Below are 16388 nucleotides of genomic sequence, written 5' to 3'. Positions count from 1 at the left end.
CCTCCTGAAGCTGGTGGCTGGTGGTGGCCACTCAGGACTGGGGCGGGGTGTCGGCTTTGCCAGGCTGGCCGCCAGGCTGCTTTCTCATGACTTCCAAGAGCCAAGTCACAGGTGATTGTGGTGTTGGAGGCCTGGGGAGGTTCCAAGCCTGCGGAGTCTAACCGCCGTAGCCATGAATGGGAGGCGGACTTCCCGACAAGAAGCTTGCCCACCAGTGACCTGGGTAGGCCTCGGGGGACAAGGGTGGTGAAGGATGGCTTCCCCAGGATATTCTGCACTTCCCGCAGGAGCTGTTACTGGAAGTGGAACCCAGGCGGTGGCGGTAATAGTCCGTGGGTGGCTACGAGCAAGCGGCGATAGGGGTGGCTTCCTTGCTGTCGTTTGTGGGCTGGTGGAAACCTTGGCAGCGACCCCTCCCAGGCCTCGGCATGTGATCGTGGGTGGTGAGGATGGTGATGGGGGTGCTAGGCCACAGAACCAATTTGCAAAAGAGACCAGGGAAAACCGCTGCACAACTGAGATGCCCACAGGGCTCCGCTTTCTGTTTAATGCAGACAGAGTTGACTTTAAAAATTTTTTTTTAATGTTTGTTTTGAGACAGAGACAGAGCACGAGTGGGGGAGGGGGGTTGGGGGGGGGGGGAGGGAGGGAAGCAGATAGACACAGAATCCAAAGGAGCCTCCAGGCTCTGAGCTGTCAGCACAGAGCCTGACGCAGGGCTCGAACTCACAAACCATGAGATCATGACCTGAGCTGAAGTCGGATGCTTAACCGACTGAGCCACCCAGGCGCCCCAGACAGAGTTGATTTTCAGTGTTTGAAACTAAGAACCCTGGTTTCTACAGCGAAATAAGTCGGGTGGAGGAACAGATTAGGAGGTTGAATAGCATGCTCCCCAAAAGATGTGTTCATACCCTAATCCCCAGTACTTGGTGTCAGCCAATGTGACTTGATTTGGAAACAGGGTCTCTGCAGATATAATCAAGTTAAGATCATACTGGATTAGGTCATACTAGATTCGGGTGAGCCCTAAATCCACCGACTAGTGTCCTTATAAAAGGCCAGACACACAGGGAGGAAGGCCATGTGATGCTGGGGCCATAAATTGGAGGGATATAACTATAAGCCAAGGAATACCAAAGACTGCCACAAAGAAGCAAAGGGAGATGCTTCCTGAGTCCTTCAGAAGGGAGTGTGGCCCTGCCGATTTTGGATTTCTAGCCTCCAAAGCCACGAGAGAATACATTTATGTTTAAGCCACCCAGTTTGTGGTCATTTGATACAGCAGCCTTGGGAAATGAATACACACTTCATTCAAGGTAACCTGAGTCCGTGGAAAGATTCGGTTCTGTGAACTGGGTGAGTGGCTGACTGTGTTCTCTACCGTGGAGATTTGACACAGGTCTCTGTTTGCTGAGCCTTGAGGGGGGGATGTTAGTGGGCGGCCCCTAAAAGACCACATGATAGTTAGCCCCGGTCCCAGGTCCCTTTAGTTAGATTATTCCGATGCTGATCCGGCTGTCCATTACGGTATTGTACCCACCTTTGTTCCGAGAAATGAATCCTACTCTTCCCCCTACTACCCGAAGAACCTGGCTTCCATGCCCACTGAAATCAGTATTATCTCCTATGAGCATTCCCGGCCAATGAAAAACAGCCACGCCAGTCTCTTAGAATATGCTATTAGTCTCCTCAACGACATCCCCAATTTAATCAAATCTAAGGCACCATCAATGATAAGACACACTATTACTTTACGAACTACTTAGGAAAAAAAACACTGTCAAAGTTTGACCTGTAATAACTTATAATGCATCTGCATTTCACAGGCATGAAAAGATGTGCGTCTCAGAACTCATGGAACACAGTATTTCTCAAAGCCTTGGTGAAACAAGTGTCATTTGAACTCAGAATTCTCAGGAAGACAAAAGTGTGAGGGAGCAGATTATCCATGATAAACCATTCTACCCCTTGTGTCTCTCTGAGGTTTTGGATTTCTTCCTATTCGTTATTCCAGGGAATTTCTGGCAACTTAACTTTATTTAGTGTGGACTAACGTTGAGTGCAGGTTTCAGTTCACCAACTAAGAAAACGATGAGAACCCAGCTGCTTTAGGTCAGCATATTGAACCCGAAATCTCTGATATGCATACCCATAACGACCGATTCAGCCTGATATGATTATCCCTCCTTGATCTAGCACCCTCCTGTCATATAACCAGACATACTTGCTAGGGTTATTATAGGTATTTCTTAGTGTGTAAGCCTTCTCCTGGGCCAGACTCTGTATTTGTCTTTCTGGAGCATACTGGAGTCTGACTGTTGTTACAGGTTTGGAAAAGTGAAGAGTCCTAGAGACAATGAGGAAATGTGGCTTTCTGTGTCCGTGAGCTCACGTGAGCCTCTTACGAGTTTTCAGGCAAGGTGGGAAGTGCATCATCAAACAGAATAGCAGTTGAGTATAGGCAGGTGAGCACCAATCCAGATTGAGACTTAGAAAAAAAATTTTTTGTAACATTTTATTTATTTTTGAGAGACAGCGCTCAAGCGGGTTAGGGGCAGAGAGAGAGGGAGACATATAGTCTGAAGCAGGCTCCAGGCTCTGAGCTGTCAGAGAGCCAGATGAGGGGCTCGAACCCACAAACTGTGAGATCATGACCTGAGCTGATGTCGGACGCTTAACTGAGCCACCCAGGTGCCCTGCAGATCGAGACTAATGGAAACGTGACTCATCTGCATCCTCTCCTGTGTCGCCATTTCAATTGTCAAGGTCCTATTTTCACCTAAGAGACTTGGTGAAGAATTAAACTAACATTGGGGCACTGGGTTCCTCAATCGGTTAAATGTCCGGTTTCAGCTCAGGTCATGATGTCGCTGTTCATGAGTTCGAGCTCCGCTTAGGTCTCTGTGCTGACAGCTCAGAGCCTGGAGCCTGCCTCAGATTCTGTGTCTCCCTCGCTCTCTGCCCCGCCCCTGCTCGTACTTTGTGTGTGTGTGTCTGTGTCTCTCTCTCTCAAATACATAAAACATTAAAAAAAAAAGAAACTAACATTGTAATTTAGCAACTCGTGGGATCAAACTTTCACATTTGTCTTTTGGTCTTCTCTGTTCTTCAGCTGCAAACAATAAGAGATTCCTTTACTGTAGCCTCAGAAATTTCAGTCTGTGCTTTCATAGGAGGATTTAGGAATTAGAGCTTCTCTTTCTTTTTTCTTTTTTTTTTTTAAGTAAGCAAGCTCTATGCCTGCTGTAAGGCTTGAACTCAGAACCCCCAAGATCAAGAGTCGCGGGGTCTACCGACTGAACCAGCCAGGCACCCCTGTTAATTCTCCTTCTTTAAACCAGTTTTCACTGGTAGTGATTTTTGTCTCTCCCAGGGTACGTACATGTGGCAATATCTAAAGATATTTTTAGCTGTCACAGCTGGGGAGGGATGTGTGTATATGTTACTTGCATCTGGTGGATAGATACCAGAGATGTTGTTAAATATCCTGTCATGCATAGGATACCCTCCTATAACAAATAAATATCCTGCCCAAAATGTCAGTAGTTCTCGGGTGAAGAAACCCCATCTTAAGCTACTCACCACAGTAAGAAGTAACCACCCTATCCCACGTCCCTTAGTTCCTCAAATATGCTTATATTCCCTTCAACAATCTCAGCTCTTTGGCCAAAAAAGTACCATGACATGATCAACGAGAAGAGGCACCGTTATTTTATGACTGTGAAGGAAGAAGCGCTGGCAAACCATAATGGCACTTTGATTTTCAACACGCCCTTTTATGTGTGCCCTTCATGGGCACTTCATTCTAGAGGACGGGATAATGTAGCTGCTTCTCCACAGGATGCCACAGGATACTAGAGTCACGTCCCCTCATACTTGCAGGATTCTCCCTTAAGCCCCAAGTAGACCTAATACCCAAACCTCTTGGTTGGAGGTATTGAAGTCCTCTTGCCTGCAACCACTTCTGATACAAATTTCTGCTTTTCAGCAGCACAGTTGTGTCTGTGTGTGTGTGCACACGCATGCGTAAGATACGGTGGGTTCCTGTGTAGCCTGGGGAGGAACTGGGATTGCTGGAGACCACGTTTACAACTACTTTTTTTTCACTTATTTTTTTTTTCCTCAATGTTTACTTACTGATTTTTATTATAAAATTTTTTTTAATGTTTATTTTTGAGAGAGAGGGAGAGACAGAATGTGAGTGGGGGAGGGGCAGAGAGAGAGAGAGGGAGACACAGAATCCGAAGCAGGCTCCAGGCTCCGAGCTGTCAGCACAGAGCTCGACTTGGGGCTCAAACCCATGAACTGTGAGATCACGGCCCGAGCTGAAGTCGGACGCTCAACCGACCGAGCCACCCAGGCGCCCGTAGGGCTACTTTTAATAGCACCCAAGTTAGGCTACAGAAGTGGTCCTGCTGACCAGAAGTACTGCTGACCAGTGCCAAGCACTAGGGACTGAAGTTTGGCTGTGGACACTCACTCTAGCATCACGTCTGCTGCTTGCACTTGAGCGTGATGTCACTGTTAACTGCTCTCAGCCCTCCTTGCAGGCTGCTGCCTCTTCACTCGCTCACTGGCTGGGATGGAAGTGCCTAGTTCACTAAGGATGGCTTAGCACATACATGCTCGTGCTCCAGTCATAAGGAGGGATGGAAAAGGAAGTATTTGGCATTTTCAGCATCTATAATAGGAGACAAATCCTGCCGCCATCAAACTTTTATTATGTGGGGAGTTCCCCGAACACAGAGAAATGGCATAGATTTGGCTACAAAGAATGGTAAAGACCCACTACTACCCTTCCCGCCACTCTCTCCCTTCTCCGAACAGAAAACCAGAAACAATCCTGGGTTCCCTTCTTCTGGATTTCGTCTCCAAAATATGATCCTTTTTCTTAAATTTTTAAAAATGTTTTATTACTTTTTAAGAGCATGAGAGAATGAGAGAATGAGTCAGGGAGGGGGGCAGAGAGAGAGAGGGAGACATAGAATCAGAAGCAGGCTCCAGGCTCCGAGCTGTCAGCACAGATCCCAGTGCAAGGCTCAAACTCATGAACTGTGAGATCATGACCTGAGCCGAAGTCGGACACTTAACTGACTGAGCCACCCAGGAGTCCCTAGTCTTTTTTCTTAATGTAAACTCTAGCCCCAATGTAGCACTTGAACTCCTGGCCCTGAGATCAAGTCACATGCTCTACCGACTGAGCCAGCCAGGTGCCTCCATAATACAGTGTTGAACCATCCTCTTTTCATCGCCACTGCGAGTAACTTGTACAGCAGACTGTTATCCATTCTGTCTGGATTACTGTCCTGGCCTTTTTCTCCCCGCTTCCGCTCACTCTCCCTTCCAGTCCACAGCCCTCGAAGTAGCAAGTGTGTTTCCTTTTCCAGCCACCCTATAAACCTTCTTTGCTTACAACCTTCCGTGGCTTCATTTTGCACTTAGAATAAAATCCAAAATCTTTATTTTGGTTTCTAAGGAGGGTGATCAAGAGTCTTCCCTTTTGTTTTTTTTTTAAGTGTTTATTTATTTATTTTGAGAGAGAGCGAGAGAAAGAGCACATGCTTGAGCAGGGAAGGGGCAGAGGAGGGAGGGAGGGAGAATCTCAAGCAGGCTCCACACTCAGCACCGTGAGATCATGACTTGAGCTGATATGAAGAGTCGGATGCTCAGCTGACCAAGCCACCCACACGATCCAAGAGAGCCTCCTTTTATTCTCAAAAATTAATGCTTTGGACAGTAAGTTACTGGCCCTTTACCTGTACGGCCCTGATTTTCTTTACATTTTTTTTTTTTAACATTTATTTATTATTGAGAGAGAGAAGAGAGAGACAGAGCGTGAGCAGGGGAGGGGTAGAGAGAGAGGGGGAGACACAGACTCTTAAGCAGGTTCCAGGCTCTGAGCTGTCAGCACAGAGCCCACATGGGGCTCTATCTCAATGAACCACGAGATCATGACCTGAATGGAAGTCGGACGCCCAACCGACTGAGCCTCCCAGGCGTCCCTGTAAGGCCCTGATTTTCTGGACCCTGCTCCCTGACCCCCTGAGTCACTAACCCCCGCTCACATCTCCTCTTACCTTTCGTCCCTGCTTTGGGGCCTTTGAAGGTTCTGTTCTTCTGCCTTCTGTTTTCCACACAGTTTTCTCCTTGTCGTCCTTCAAGTCTTAGCAAAATGTGCATCTGAGATGGCTTTCGTCACTTTTTTTTTTTAAGGAATCTTTATACCTCATGTGGGGCTTGAATCCACAACCCCCAGATCAAGAGTCGCATGCTCCACCCCCCCACCCCCTTCTCACCTCTCTAGCTAAACAGCCTCTATCTCTGTTCTCTGCACCATTTCCTTGCTCACTTCTTCCATAGATTCTCCAGAATTTGATGGCTTTTTTTTTAAATTTATTTTGAGAGAGTGAGAGACCAGGGGAGGGGCAGAGAGAGGGGGAAATAGAATCCCAGGCAGGCTCTGTGCTGTCAGCACAGAGCCCAGTGCAGGGCTCCAACTCACAAACCACGAGACCGTGACCTGAGCCAAAACCAAGGGTCGGATGCTTAACCAACTGAGCCACCCAGGCGCCCCCAGAATTTGGTGTTTTTTCTGTCCACTTGTTTATCGTTAATTTCTGGCTTGTCCACCAGAATGTAAGCTCCCTGAGGGTATGGATTATGTGTGTTTTCTTCACCAGTGTGTCCTGGGGCCCACACGCCACAGAGTAAAATTCACCAGGCCTTCCCTCCCTGACCTCCTGGTAAGGGTAAGCTGCCTTGCAGAACAGAGTCAGACGGTCCGTCGTTCTCTTCCTTGTATGTCTCACAACTGTACTTAGACGGCCATTTGTGTAATGTCACTATTGTCAGTTTCTCCTAGATTATACTTCCATGAGAACGGAGGCACATCTCTCTTGCCATGCCCACAACAAGGCCGTTCAGGAGGCATGAGTCTGCGGAATCTTCCGGAGGCTCATGTGCCTTCGAGCCGGGGGGAGGGAGGAGGAGGGGACCTTGGCTCTGTGGCGGCACAGTGAAAACAGGAAGGGCACGCGTGCGGCTCACGCAGGCCTCCCCGTGCAGGGTGATTAGGTGGCCCGGTCTTTCTCTTCTGCAGAATTTCCCTGGACTTCCTCTGCTTCACTCTTGTTGTCCTTAGAGGTTTCTTAAACTTCAGCAAATCTGGGTACGTGGAGGACCCAGGCCTTCAGCCAAGGCACATGGCAGGGTGGCAGCAAGGCCTCTGGATCCCCGGGAAGAGTTGGAGGAGTGTGGAGAGGAACACTTGCAGCTGATGCCCTAACTTCTTTCTGTGTTGTCTTTGTAAACAGAAGTCCCGACCGCTACTGGCTCAAAGACCGCAGTAGAACATATAAAGACCGCGGTAGAACATATAAACTCAGGCAACCCCGACGCAGCATTAACACACGGTGGTGAAAGTCCAGTTGAAAACACAAAGACCACGACGGCCACGACGGCCACGACGGCCACGGTTCCACCAACTCCTGAGGAAAGGAAGCTGTCATCCGCCACGTCAGCCGTGGTCCCCAAAAGCCCATCTACGGCACCCAGCAACTTACCCGCTGCCCCGTCTCTAGCCCCGACGCAGAAAGAGGGGGTAACGCTCCCAGTAACAAGAGGGGTGTTAACCGGCCCCCCGACAGCTCCTGATCCACCAACCACTAAGTCCGTGAAGCCCGACACCACACAGGGCCAGCCAGCCGGATCTGGAGCCCAGAGCAGCGCCAGTGTTCCCACTGACCGCACGACCACGCAGGGCACGGGGCCTCTGCCGCCACTGGTTAGCCCCACCCGCACCACACCTGCTCCTTCCACGGCCACCTCAGCAAGCCCTCACCAACCAGCTGCGACTGCTACTTTGAAGCCCCCGGGGACTCTTCAAGGCACCAGACAAAGTCTCTACGGCTTCAAGTACTTTAGGCACCGAGACCAGTCCCGACTCCACATTACACGGGGCGCCTTCCACGCCAAGTAAGTGATGTGCTCCCCCCCCCCCCCCCCCCCCCCCACCCCAGCAGGAAGAAACTTCTGAATGCTTATATTCTATACAGTTGCTCAGCTGGAAGATAGAATTCATGCTGAGGGTTACACACTGTGACTACACCACCTTCATTCAGGCCCGGGGTCCCCTTCAATGACAAGCAGAGGCCAACAATGCTGTGTTGTTCTGATGAGAGCTCGGGGTTTTGGCCTGCTCGGTTGAGCGCATAAACAAGCCAACAGTCTATTCATGGGTAAGACTTGGGCGGTTGGTTGCAGGGTGGAGGGAGCATTGAAAGTAGTTCAGAGCAGCGGCGCCCGGGAGACTCAGTCGGTTAAACGTCCGACTTCGGCTCAGGTCATGATCTCACGGTTCGTGGGTTTGAGCCCCGCATCGGGCTCTGTGCTGACAGCTCGGAGCCTGGAGCCTGCTTTGGATTCTGTGTCTCGCTCGCTGTCTGCCCCTCCCCCGCTCACACTCTGTCTCTCTCTCTCTCTCTCTCTCTCTCTCAAAATAAAACAAACATGAAAAAAAAAAAAAAAAAGAAAAGGACTCCAGAACAGTGTTGCTCACATGTGTTTGATAGCATTTACAGTAGGAAATACATTTTAATTTTACACCACGATCTGGGACACGAAAATGTAACACACGTATAACAACACATGTAACTGATAACAAAAGTTTCACATATCAGGGCTTATTCTTGCTGTATGGGATACGTCCTAATAATTTTCTACTCCATCCCATTCCTTTGTTCCTTTTTAAAAGTGCTGATCTTAACCCAGTAAGTAAATTTTATTAAAAAAAAATTTTTTTTTAACGTTTATTTATTTTTGGGACAGAGAGAGACAGAGCATGAACGGGGGAGGGGCAGAGAGAGAGGGAGACACAGAATCGGAAACCAGGCTCCAGGCTCTGAGCCGTCAGCCCAGAGCCCGACGCGGGGCTCGAACTCACGGACCGCAAGATCATGACCTGAGCTGAAGTTGGACGCTTAACTGACTGAGCTACCCAGGCGCCCCCCAGTAAGTAAATTTTAAAACTCACTGATGGACCATGAGCCTCAAGATCATGACCCATAGCAGATCTATTGAATCAGAACTTCTAGGTTGTGAACCTGAGGGTCTGCATTGTCCAGAACTTCCTCGGTAATCGGGATGCACGCTGCTGTTGCCACCGTGGTGGTGCTGTCCTGCTGGAAAAGCAAGGGCTCTGAGTTAGGGGCGCCGGGATTCACGCCCCTGTTGTGTCTCCCTGTTGTGTCATCTTCTTTTTTTTAAGTTTACTTCTTTATTTTGGGAGAGAGAGAGAGAGAGAGAGAGAGAGCAAACGGGAGGGGCAGAGAGAGAGAGAGAATTCCAAGTAGACTTTGCACTGGCAGTGTGGAGCCTGGCATAGGCTCGAACACATAAACTGCAATCATGACCTGAGCGGAAACCGCGAGTCAGTCACTTAACCAACTGAACCACCCACATGCCCCCTATTGTGCCACTTCTTAACACTGTGACCTTGGGCAAATCATCAAGCCCCTCTGAAACCTGTTTTCTTTTCTTTCTCTCTTTCTTTTCTTTTCTTTCTTTCTTTTCTTTTCTTTTCTTTCTCTTTCTTTCTTTTCTTCTTTCTTCTTTTCCTTTTCTTTTCTTTTCCTTTCTTTTTTCTTTTCCTTTCTTTTCTTTCTTTTTTTTTTTCTTTCTTCCTGTCTTTCTTAAACTAAAACATTTTTTTTCATTTTTACTTAGAGGGCAGGGGAGGGGTAGAGACAGGAGAGAAGAATCCCAAGGAATCCCAAGCAGGCTCCACAGTGTCGGCACAGAGCCCCATGTGGGGCTCAAACCCACAAAACCGCGAGATCCTGACCTGACCCGAAATCAAGTGTTGGGCGCCCAACTGAGCCATCCAGGCACCCCTGAATTTTTTTTAATGTTTATTTATTTTTGAGAGAAAGAGAGAGTGTGAGCAGGGGCGGGGCAGAGAGAGAAAGAGGGAGACAGAATCCGAAGCAGGCTCCAGGCTCTGAGCTGCCAGCACAGAGCCTGACACGGGGCTCAAACCCACCAGTGGTGAGATCATGACCTGAGCCGAAGTCGGACACTTAACCACCTGAGCCACCCAGGCGCCACTCAGTTTCTTTATTTATAAAATAGGTTAATTATGGTACCTTCTTCGTAGAGCGTGGTGAGGATTAACTAAGAAAGTAACTCAGAAGCACTCAGTACGGTCCCTCAGATGGAGTAAGTCCTCATTTAGTATTAGCTGTTGCTGCTGACACCATTGCCATTGTGACTGCTTTTATGAGGCCTCACCCTGGCTCATTCAGTCTCACCCATCCTGGACTATGTTATGAGAATGGACTTCAGGTGTTTACTTCTTCCTCATAGCCTTGCTCATTACTCCAGCTTGTAGTCTAGGTGGGAGATAAGATCAAAGAACCTTAGGGAGCTAAGAACAAGAAAGACTGTCTTCTTAAAGGTTCCACTTATATTTTTTGCTTTTAAAAAAAGTTTTATTAATTTTAGTCATCTCTACACTCAATGTGGGACTCGAACTCACGACCCCGCAATCAAGAGTTGCACACTCTTCGAACTGAGCCAGCCAGGCACCTCCCACTCATCTTTTCTCATAGCATTTGCTTTCCAATTACAGCATCATTTGTTGCCTCACAAGGAAATCATGAGCACTCCAGCAAGGTGCCAACTGTCCCTGGGACCTCTTCCTCCGCCACTGGGACCTCTTCCTCCGCCACTGGGACCCCTTCCTCCGCCACTGGGACCCCTTCCTCCGCCACTGGGACCTCTTCCTCCACCACTGGGACCTCTTCCTCCGTCACTGGGACCTCTTCTTCCGTCCCTGGGATCTCTTCCTCCGTCCCTGGGACCTCTTCCTCTTCGTCGGGACCTGTGGCCACATTTACTGTTATGGGACCTGGAAGCTTTAGCACTCACTTGGCTCCAAATACCCCCCAAGTCTCCAGCACATCTTCTCCTGCCTTGACTCATAGGGATGATGGGGTGCTGCCAGCAGCGGTGGGACAGGTAAGAGAGACCAGACTCAGATGGGAGGGGGCTCTAAGAGGTATTTCTAGTCTTCCTTATAGCCCAGGGCCCCTGGCGAGGACTGTTAGAAGTAGGCAGCCATCCACCCCCTCTGCCTCGCTTTGCAGGACAGCCAGGCACACACCTGGCTTTGTAACTGGCCAGCCCAGTTTGCCAGAAACTCCTTCCTTTGTGTCACCCACTCAGGGGAGGGAGGAATTAGTGATGAGACCCTGCCAGGCTGAGCCAGAATCTGAATCTCAATGGCTTCTTCTAGATACAGTGCGGACATCCCGAAAATCAAACCGAGAGGATGCTCATCCTGAACTTCACGAAAACCAGCCCCTGTGTGAGTACCCTGCTAATCCAGGCTGCACCCTGAACTACACCCCCAAACTGTGGTTTAGCGGCAGGGTCAGAGAAGGTAGAAGGGAATGGTGTGTTCCTTTTCCTGCCCTTGTTTTTTTCCTAGTGGGAAGGGGCCCCTTCCAGCTTACAGAGGGACAAAGTGAAGTTCAGATTCCTCTAAGTCAAGTCCCATGGGGCTGCTGTCAGGCCAGAAGAAGTACCCAGGTCTCCTGGACTTGCACTGTGTAATTGTTCACATGTTCTCAGAGTCTGGAGACCTCAGCCCTAGTTTCTGTTTGCCTTTCGTTCAGGCTGTGATTTAATTAAATTGATCTCTTTGGTCTTCAGAGGCTCAGTCTGCCTGCCTAACTTTTCCTGCTCTCATGGTCTGTGGTTTTATATTTGCTGGCCCATGTATTAATCTGATGGCCTCAGTGGTTGAACAGCAAGGAGATAATCTCCCTCTGGTCTGAGCAGTCAGTTCCGAAGCATCAGGGAGCCATTGCCAGCACTCAGGGTGGTGTGTGTGTGCTGGGGTGGGGGGGGTCAGCTTGCGCATGACTCCATTTTCATGAAAGGGCGTGTCCTACCAGCCCAGATGGCTGCTCCCTTCTGCTGGCACCTGGGAGTGCAGCTGATGGGTGGCTCACTGCTGCCCTCTCCTGGTCAGTGACTGTTTTTGCAAACACCCCCTAGAATTAAGACAGGCTGTCTAGAAGACGAGAAGGTGGGTTTACAACATTTTAATACCACCTGTATTTTTTCAGTCATTTTCTTTTGGGTGTTCGTTTTGCTGGGATTTTCCAAGTGAATTTTACAGAGCATGCATTTAGACTGGAGTTTGAGAGGGAGCGGTGCTGCCCTGGCCTTGGGTTATTGGACAAGGCAGGAATCCCACCGATGTGTACCCAGCCATTCTCAGGCCCTCTTTTTTGCTAAAACTTGCCAGGTTGTATGATTGGCTGGGAGAAGCATTTTTTTCCCCCGTGTGCTGTAAAAGGAGGGTTGGAAGCCCTGGATCCCTACCTGGTGTGAGGCTGAGGGATTGGGAAGCCTAGGAAATCCCAGGTAGAAACCTAGGGATGGTTTGTGGGGGTCCTGAGGTGAGCCATACCAAGAGTCCTTTTCTTCACCCATCTCCATACCTTATTCCAAAATTAGGTCAGAGGAACGCCAGCTTGGTGTGCCTCTAGACGACATGGCAGGACCTGGTGAAAGCTGTCCACACTTTGCTTCCTCACCTTCAGCCCTAAAGCCACGTCAGCCATGCTCTGTTTAGAGATACAGGACTTCCTTCCAAGATGTCTCCGTGTGCCTCTTCAAGATCTCCCACCGTGCCCTGTTCAGTGACAGCCTTGCCTTTTTCCCTGTCAGCCTGTTTATGGCTTCATGGACAGAATCTTAGTTTAGGGAAGGGCGTGCATCTTTCAACTTTGGGATAGATATCCTTGGGCTGAGAGCTGGGGCTTCCCCTCCTGAGGTCTTTGAACTGGGCATCAACGCCTGGAAGGTTGAGAGAGGGCTGGAGTCTTCCCCACTGGCTGGGGGCTGGGGGTAGGGAGGGGTGGCAGTGGTTGCTGGGAAGGACCTCCACAGTCCCTTCTAGAGCAATGATAAGGGCATCAGGTCATGACCCCTGAAGAACTCTGAGAGAGAAAGGGGGTAGTCAGGTGAAAGGTATTGGTCAGCCACAGACAAGATAAACAGGGTGAGGGGACCCGGGGAGGAGATTCGCATGAGTCAGGGAAGGCAGGGACTGGCCCAGCTCGGCACCTAATAACCTCTGACTCCTTCCGGGCCTGCACGTGGTCCCAGTTGAGGGAATAGAGAAATAGGTCCACACCAGGCAAATGCATTCTCCAGACCTTGGGTCCGACGGGCAGCCCCCGAAACCTAGGCTGTTGTTCTGATCTTTGAGGAATCACTTGTGGTCTCCCTGCAATAGGAGACGAACTTTTCGGATGACAAACTGGTCACACTACTGTGCAGAGCAGCAAAAGCCACCTTCAACCCACCTCAAGATCGGTGCCATATACGGCTGACACCTATTCCCGAGACCCAGGCAGTGGCAATCAAAGAAATCGCTATCCAGAGTGAGTTGAGGGGAGGGGGTGCTGAGGCCTAAGGGGGGTGGGAATGGGGCAAGGGGTGACAGCTTAGGAGCCACGAGGATGGGTCAGGGCTGGTCCTTCCTCAGTACCCTAAGAAGGGTCGCGCCAAGAGAGACAGCACCCAGGAGACTGAGGTACAGCATGTCCTCTTGGGGCCCTGTGTCCATCCCTCGCACATCACTCTGAGCTGGACCACTAGAAACGTCTCTCCTCCCCACAGCAAACCTCCTGCCCAGGGACGTGTATGAGTTGCTGAAAGACAAATGGGACGAGCTGCAAGAGGTAAGCGGGCTCCTCCCGTGTGCTGGGGCGGAAGCCTGTCCCTCGGAAGTCTACAGTTACTCTGCTCCGCAGTGCTTCTCGCTGTAGAGGGACCTCCCGCTTGCAAGCAGCTGGAAGACGGGAGGATTAGAGAGGGGACAGCCGGGTGACGGAACAGGTCCCCCAGCAAACGCCAAGCAGAAGAGATCGTAACTGACCGGGAGTGACCCGCGTTCTGTTTTCTGCCACATAACCTCCTCCTTCCTGGCAGGTGGGAGTCAGTAACATGAAGCTTGGGGACCAAGGGCCACCCGAAGAGACGGAGGACCGGTTCAGCATGCCCCTCATCATCACCATCGTCTGTATGGCCTCCTTCCTGCTCCTCGTCGCTGCCCTCTATGGCTGCTGCCACCAGCGCCTCTCCCAGAGGAAAGACCAGGTGAGGACTTCACTCCCCTCGCCAGGGAAGCAGGCCAGTTCACCAGATGACTTCACCCGTCACCCCCATATTAGAGGAGAGTGAGGGGGCCGTGAACCCTTTCGGACAGGCAGAGACCCTCCCTTACAGGAACTGCAAAGTTACAGGGAGATGAAAGAATCACGCGGGGGAAGGGAGGATCGCGGCTGCGGAGTCCAGACTTGGGGTAGAGCCCCGGCTCTGCCTGTTACCCACGTGGCCACGGGCACTTCCTGGAACCTCTAAGCTCCAGGTTTCTCATCTGCACGTGGGGAGAACGGTCACCTTGCGGAGCTGCTGAGGGTTCCCTGAAAGAAGTGGACCTAGGCCCACGTGTCTGACGTCTGACAGGAGGCTCTTTTACCCGCCTTCGTCAGATTCCCCTCATGACGGCCCCACCCGGACACGTAGTCCTCAACCCTGGCTGCACACTATGGGGCCAGTTAGAGAAATTCGCATGCCGGCCTCCTCACACGCCAGTTGAGACAATCTGGATCTGAATGTTTGTTCAAAGCTTCCCAGGTGACTCGACCGCGTGACCCAGGTTGTACCTCGGGTAAAGACGAGAGAAGAGCACGGGCTCCAGGTGGCTCCTGTCTGTGGCCGAGACGGCTGTAGGTCGCGCCGCACACATCTTGCCGGGGCTTGGAGAGGTCCTGGGTCACCCGGCCTGATGAAAGTCATTTCCAGCCCTTCCTGATTCAGTACAATGGGTGGGGTGAGGCAGGTGCCTGGAGAGTAAGGTTTGGAGGGAAGGAATGGAGGAGAGCGATCAGAGGACTCTGCAGAACAGAGTCCGTTTCCGCTTGACTTCCTGGATTTGCCAGTAGGGGAAAGGTCAAGTGAGCTGGGAATTCTAGGATGCTGGGCAAGGCCAGTAGCCACGATGATCTCCAGGAGCACTTACTGCGCACATTAGCCAAGCTGGGGTTCCTGGATTGTGGGGCTAAATGTGTAATATTAAGGCTATAGCCCCTAAACATTACCCTTTCTTCTTGGGTCATCTTCTCTGCCCTAGCAACGACTAACGGAGGAGCTGCAGACAGTGGAGAATGGTTACCATGACAATCCCACACTGGAAGTGATGGAGACCTCCTCAGAGATGCAGGAGAAAAAGGTGGTCAACCTTAATGGGGAGCTGGGGGACAGCTGGATCGTCCCCCTAGACAACCTGACCAAGGATGACCTGGACGAGGAGGAAGACACACACCTCTAATCAGGTCTGCGGGTGGCCTCCGACAGTGCCACAGCGCTCCAGACTGAGCCACCTCAAGTGCCATTGGGACAGGGGAGGAACATCCTTCCCAGCTGAGGGAGAGACTGGCAGGGGAAGGAGACTTGGTGGCTCCCTCCTCCCAATCCCCACGGGGCCTTAATTTCCCCTTTTCAGACTGAACAAGTCACATTCTGTCTAGATCTGTCTTGTAAGATAACCCACTAGTGCCTGAGCTCAGTACTGCTGGAAGGCGAGAGGGAGCTCACTCACGTGACCATCTAGTAGGATCCCTTCATCCCACATATGTGGAGACCAAGGCCTGACAGGGGTGGTATAAGGTCCAGCTCACACAGCCCCTGGTGGCAGAGTCAGAATGACCACAAAAATTCCCTTTTCCGGGCCGGTGTGCACTGCCACCCCACCCCACTGCTGTCACCACCCCCCCGTGCCCTCCCCTCCGATCTGCTCCCGGCTGGATGGAAGGGGCAGCGGGGCCAGATCCTGTCTCAGGGGAATCTGATTCCTTGAAAGTACGGGTCCAAGCTGTCCATCTCCTGTCCCCAGCCTCGCCTGCCAGTGTTCCATCCCCTTTTTGCCTCCCCCTTCCTTCACTCTGTATCCCCACTCTGTCCCAAGGACCCCTGGGACTCACACAGGTCATTGATGACTTTGAGTCCCTGATCCTGGATTCTGGCTTCCTTGCATTTGCCTAGTGGGACTGAGTGGGACTCGACCCACACCAGACTCCAGTGTGAGCGAGGTCAGGGATCCACCGGCAGGTGAGGATGGGTCCTGGCCCAGCACCCAGGGCCTCCTTGAAGGGGCTCCCCAGGAAACTGCTTGGCTTCCTACTCCCACTGGGAAGTAAAATCTGCAGCAGCGATGAAGGCCAAGTGCATCCATTTTGTTGCTCACTGCTCAGCCAGTGGGGTGAAGACCCAAGCTAGGTCCAGCAAGAGTGACAGCTGTGGGGCAG

At 51.0% G+C, this 16388-nt stretch overlaps 1 protein-coding gene across 1 annotated transcript; it reads left to right on the top strand.

Moving 5' to 3' along the window:
* Positions 1 to 7205: 7205 nt before the first annotated feature.
* Positions 7206 to 15412, top strand: PODXL (podocalyxin like). The gene is given in 9 exon segments (XM_030297110.1): positions 7206 to 7245; positions 7317 to 7888; positions 7890 to 7977; positions 10631 to 11019; positions 11297 to 11368; positions 13313 to 13460; positions 13699 to 13760; positions 14011 to 14178; positions 15215 to 15412. Coding segments are annotated over 9 exon segments (1737 nt in total).
* The last annotated feature ends 976 nt before the right edge of the window (positions 15413 to 16388 follow it).

The sequence above is a fragment of the Lynx canadensis genome, chromosome A2 (assembly GCF_007474595.2).
Source record: "Lynx canadensis isolate LIC74 chromosome A2, mLynCan4.pri.v2, whole genome shotgun sequence".
NCBI lineage: Eukaryota > Metazoa > Chordata > Mammalia > Carnivora > Felidae > Lynx > Lynx canadensis.
This window is presented reverse-complemented; position numbering and strand designations above follow the sequence as displayed.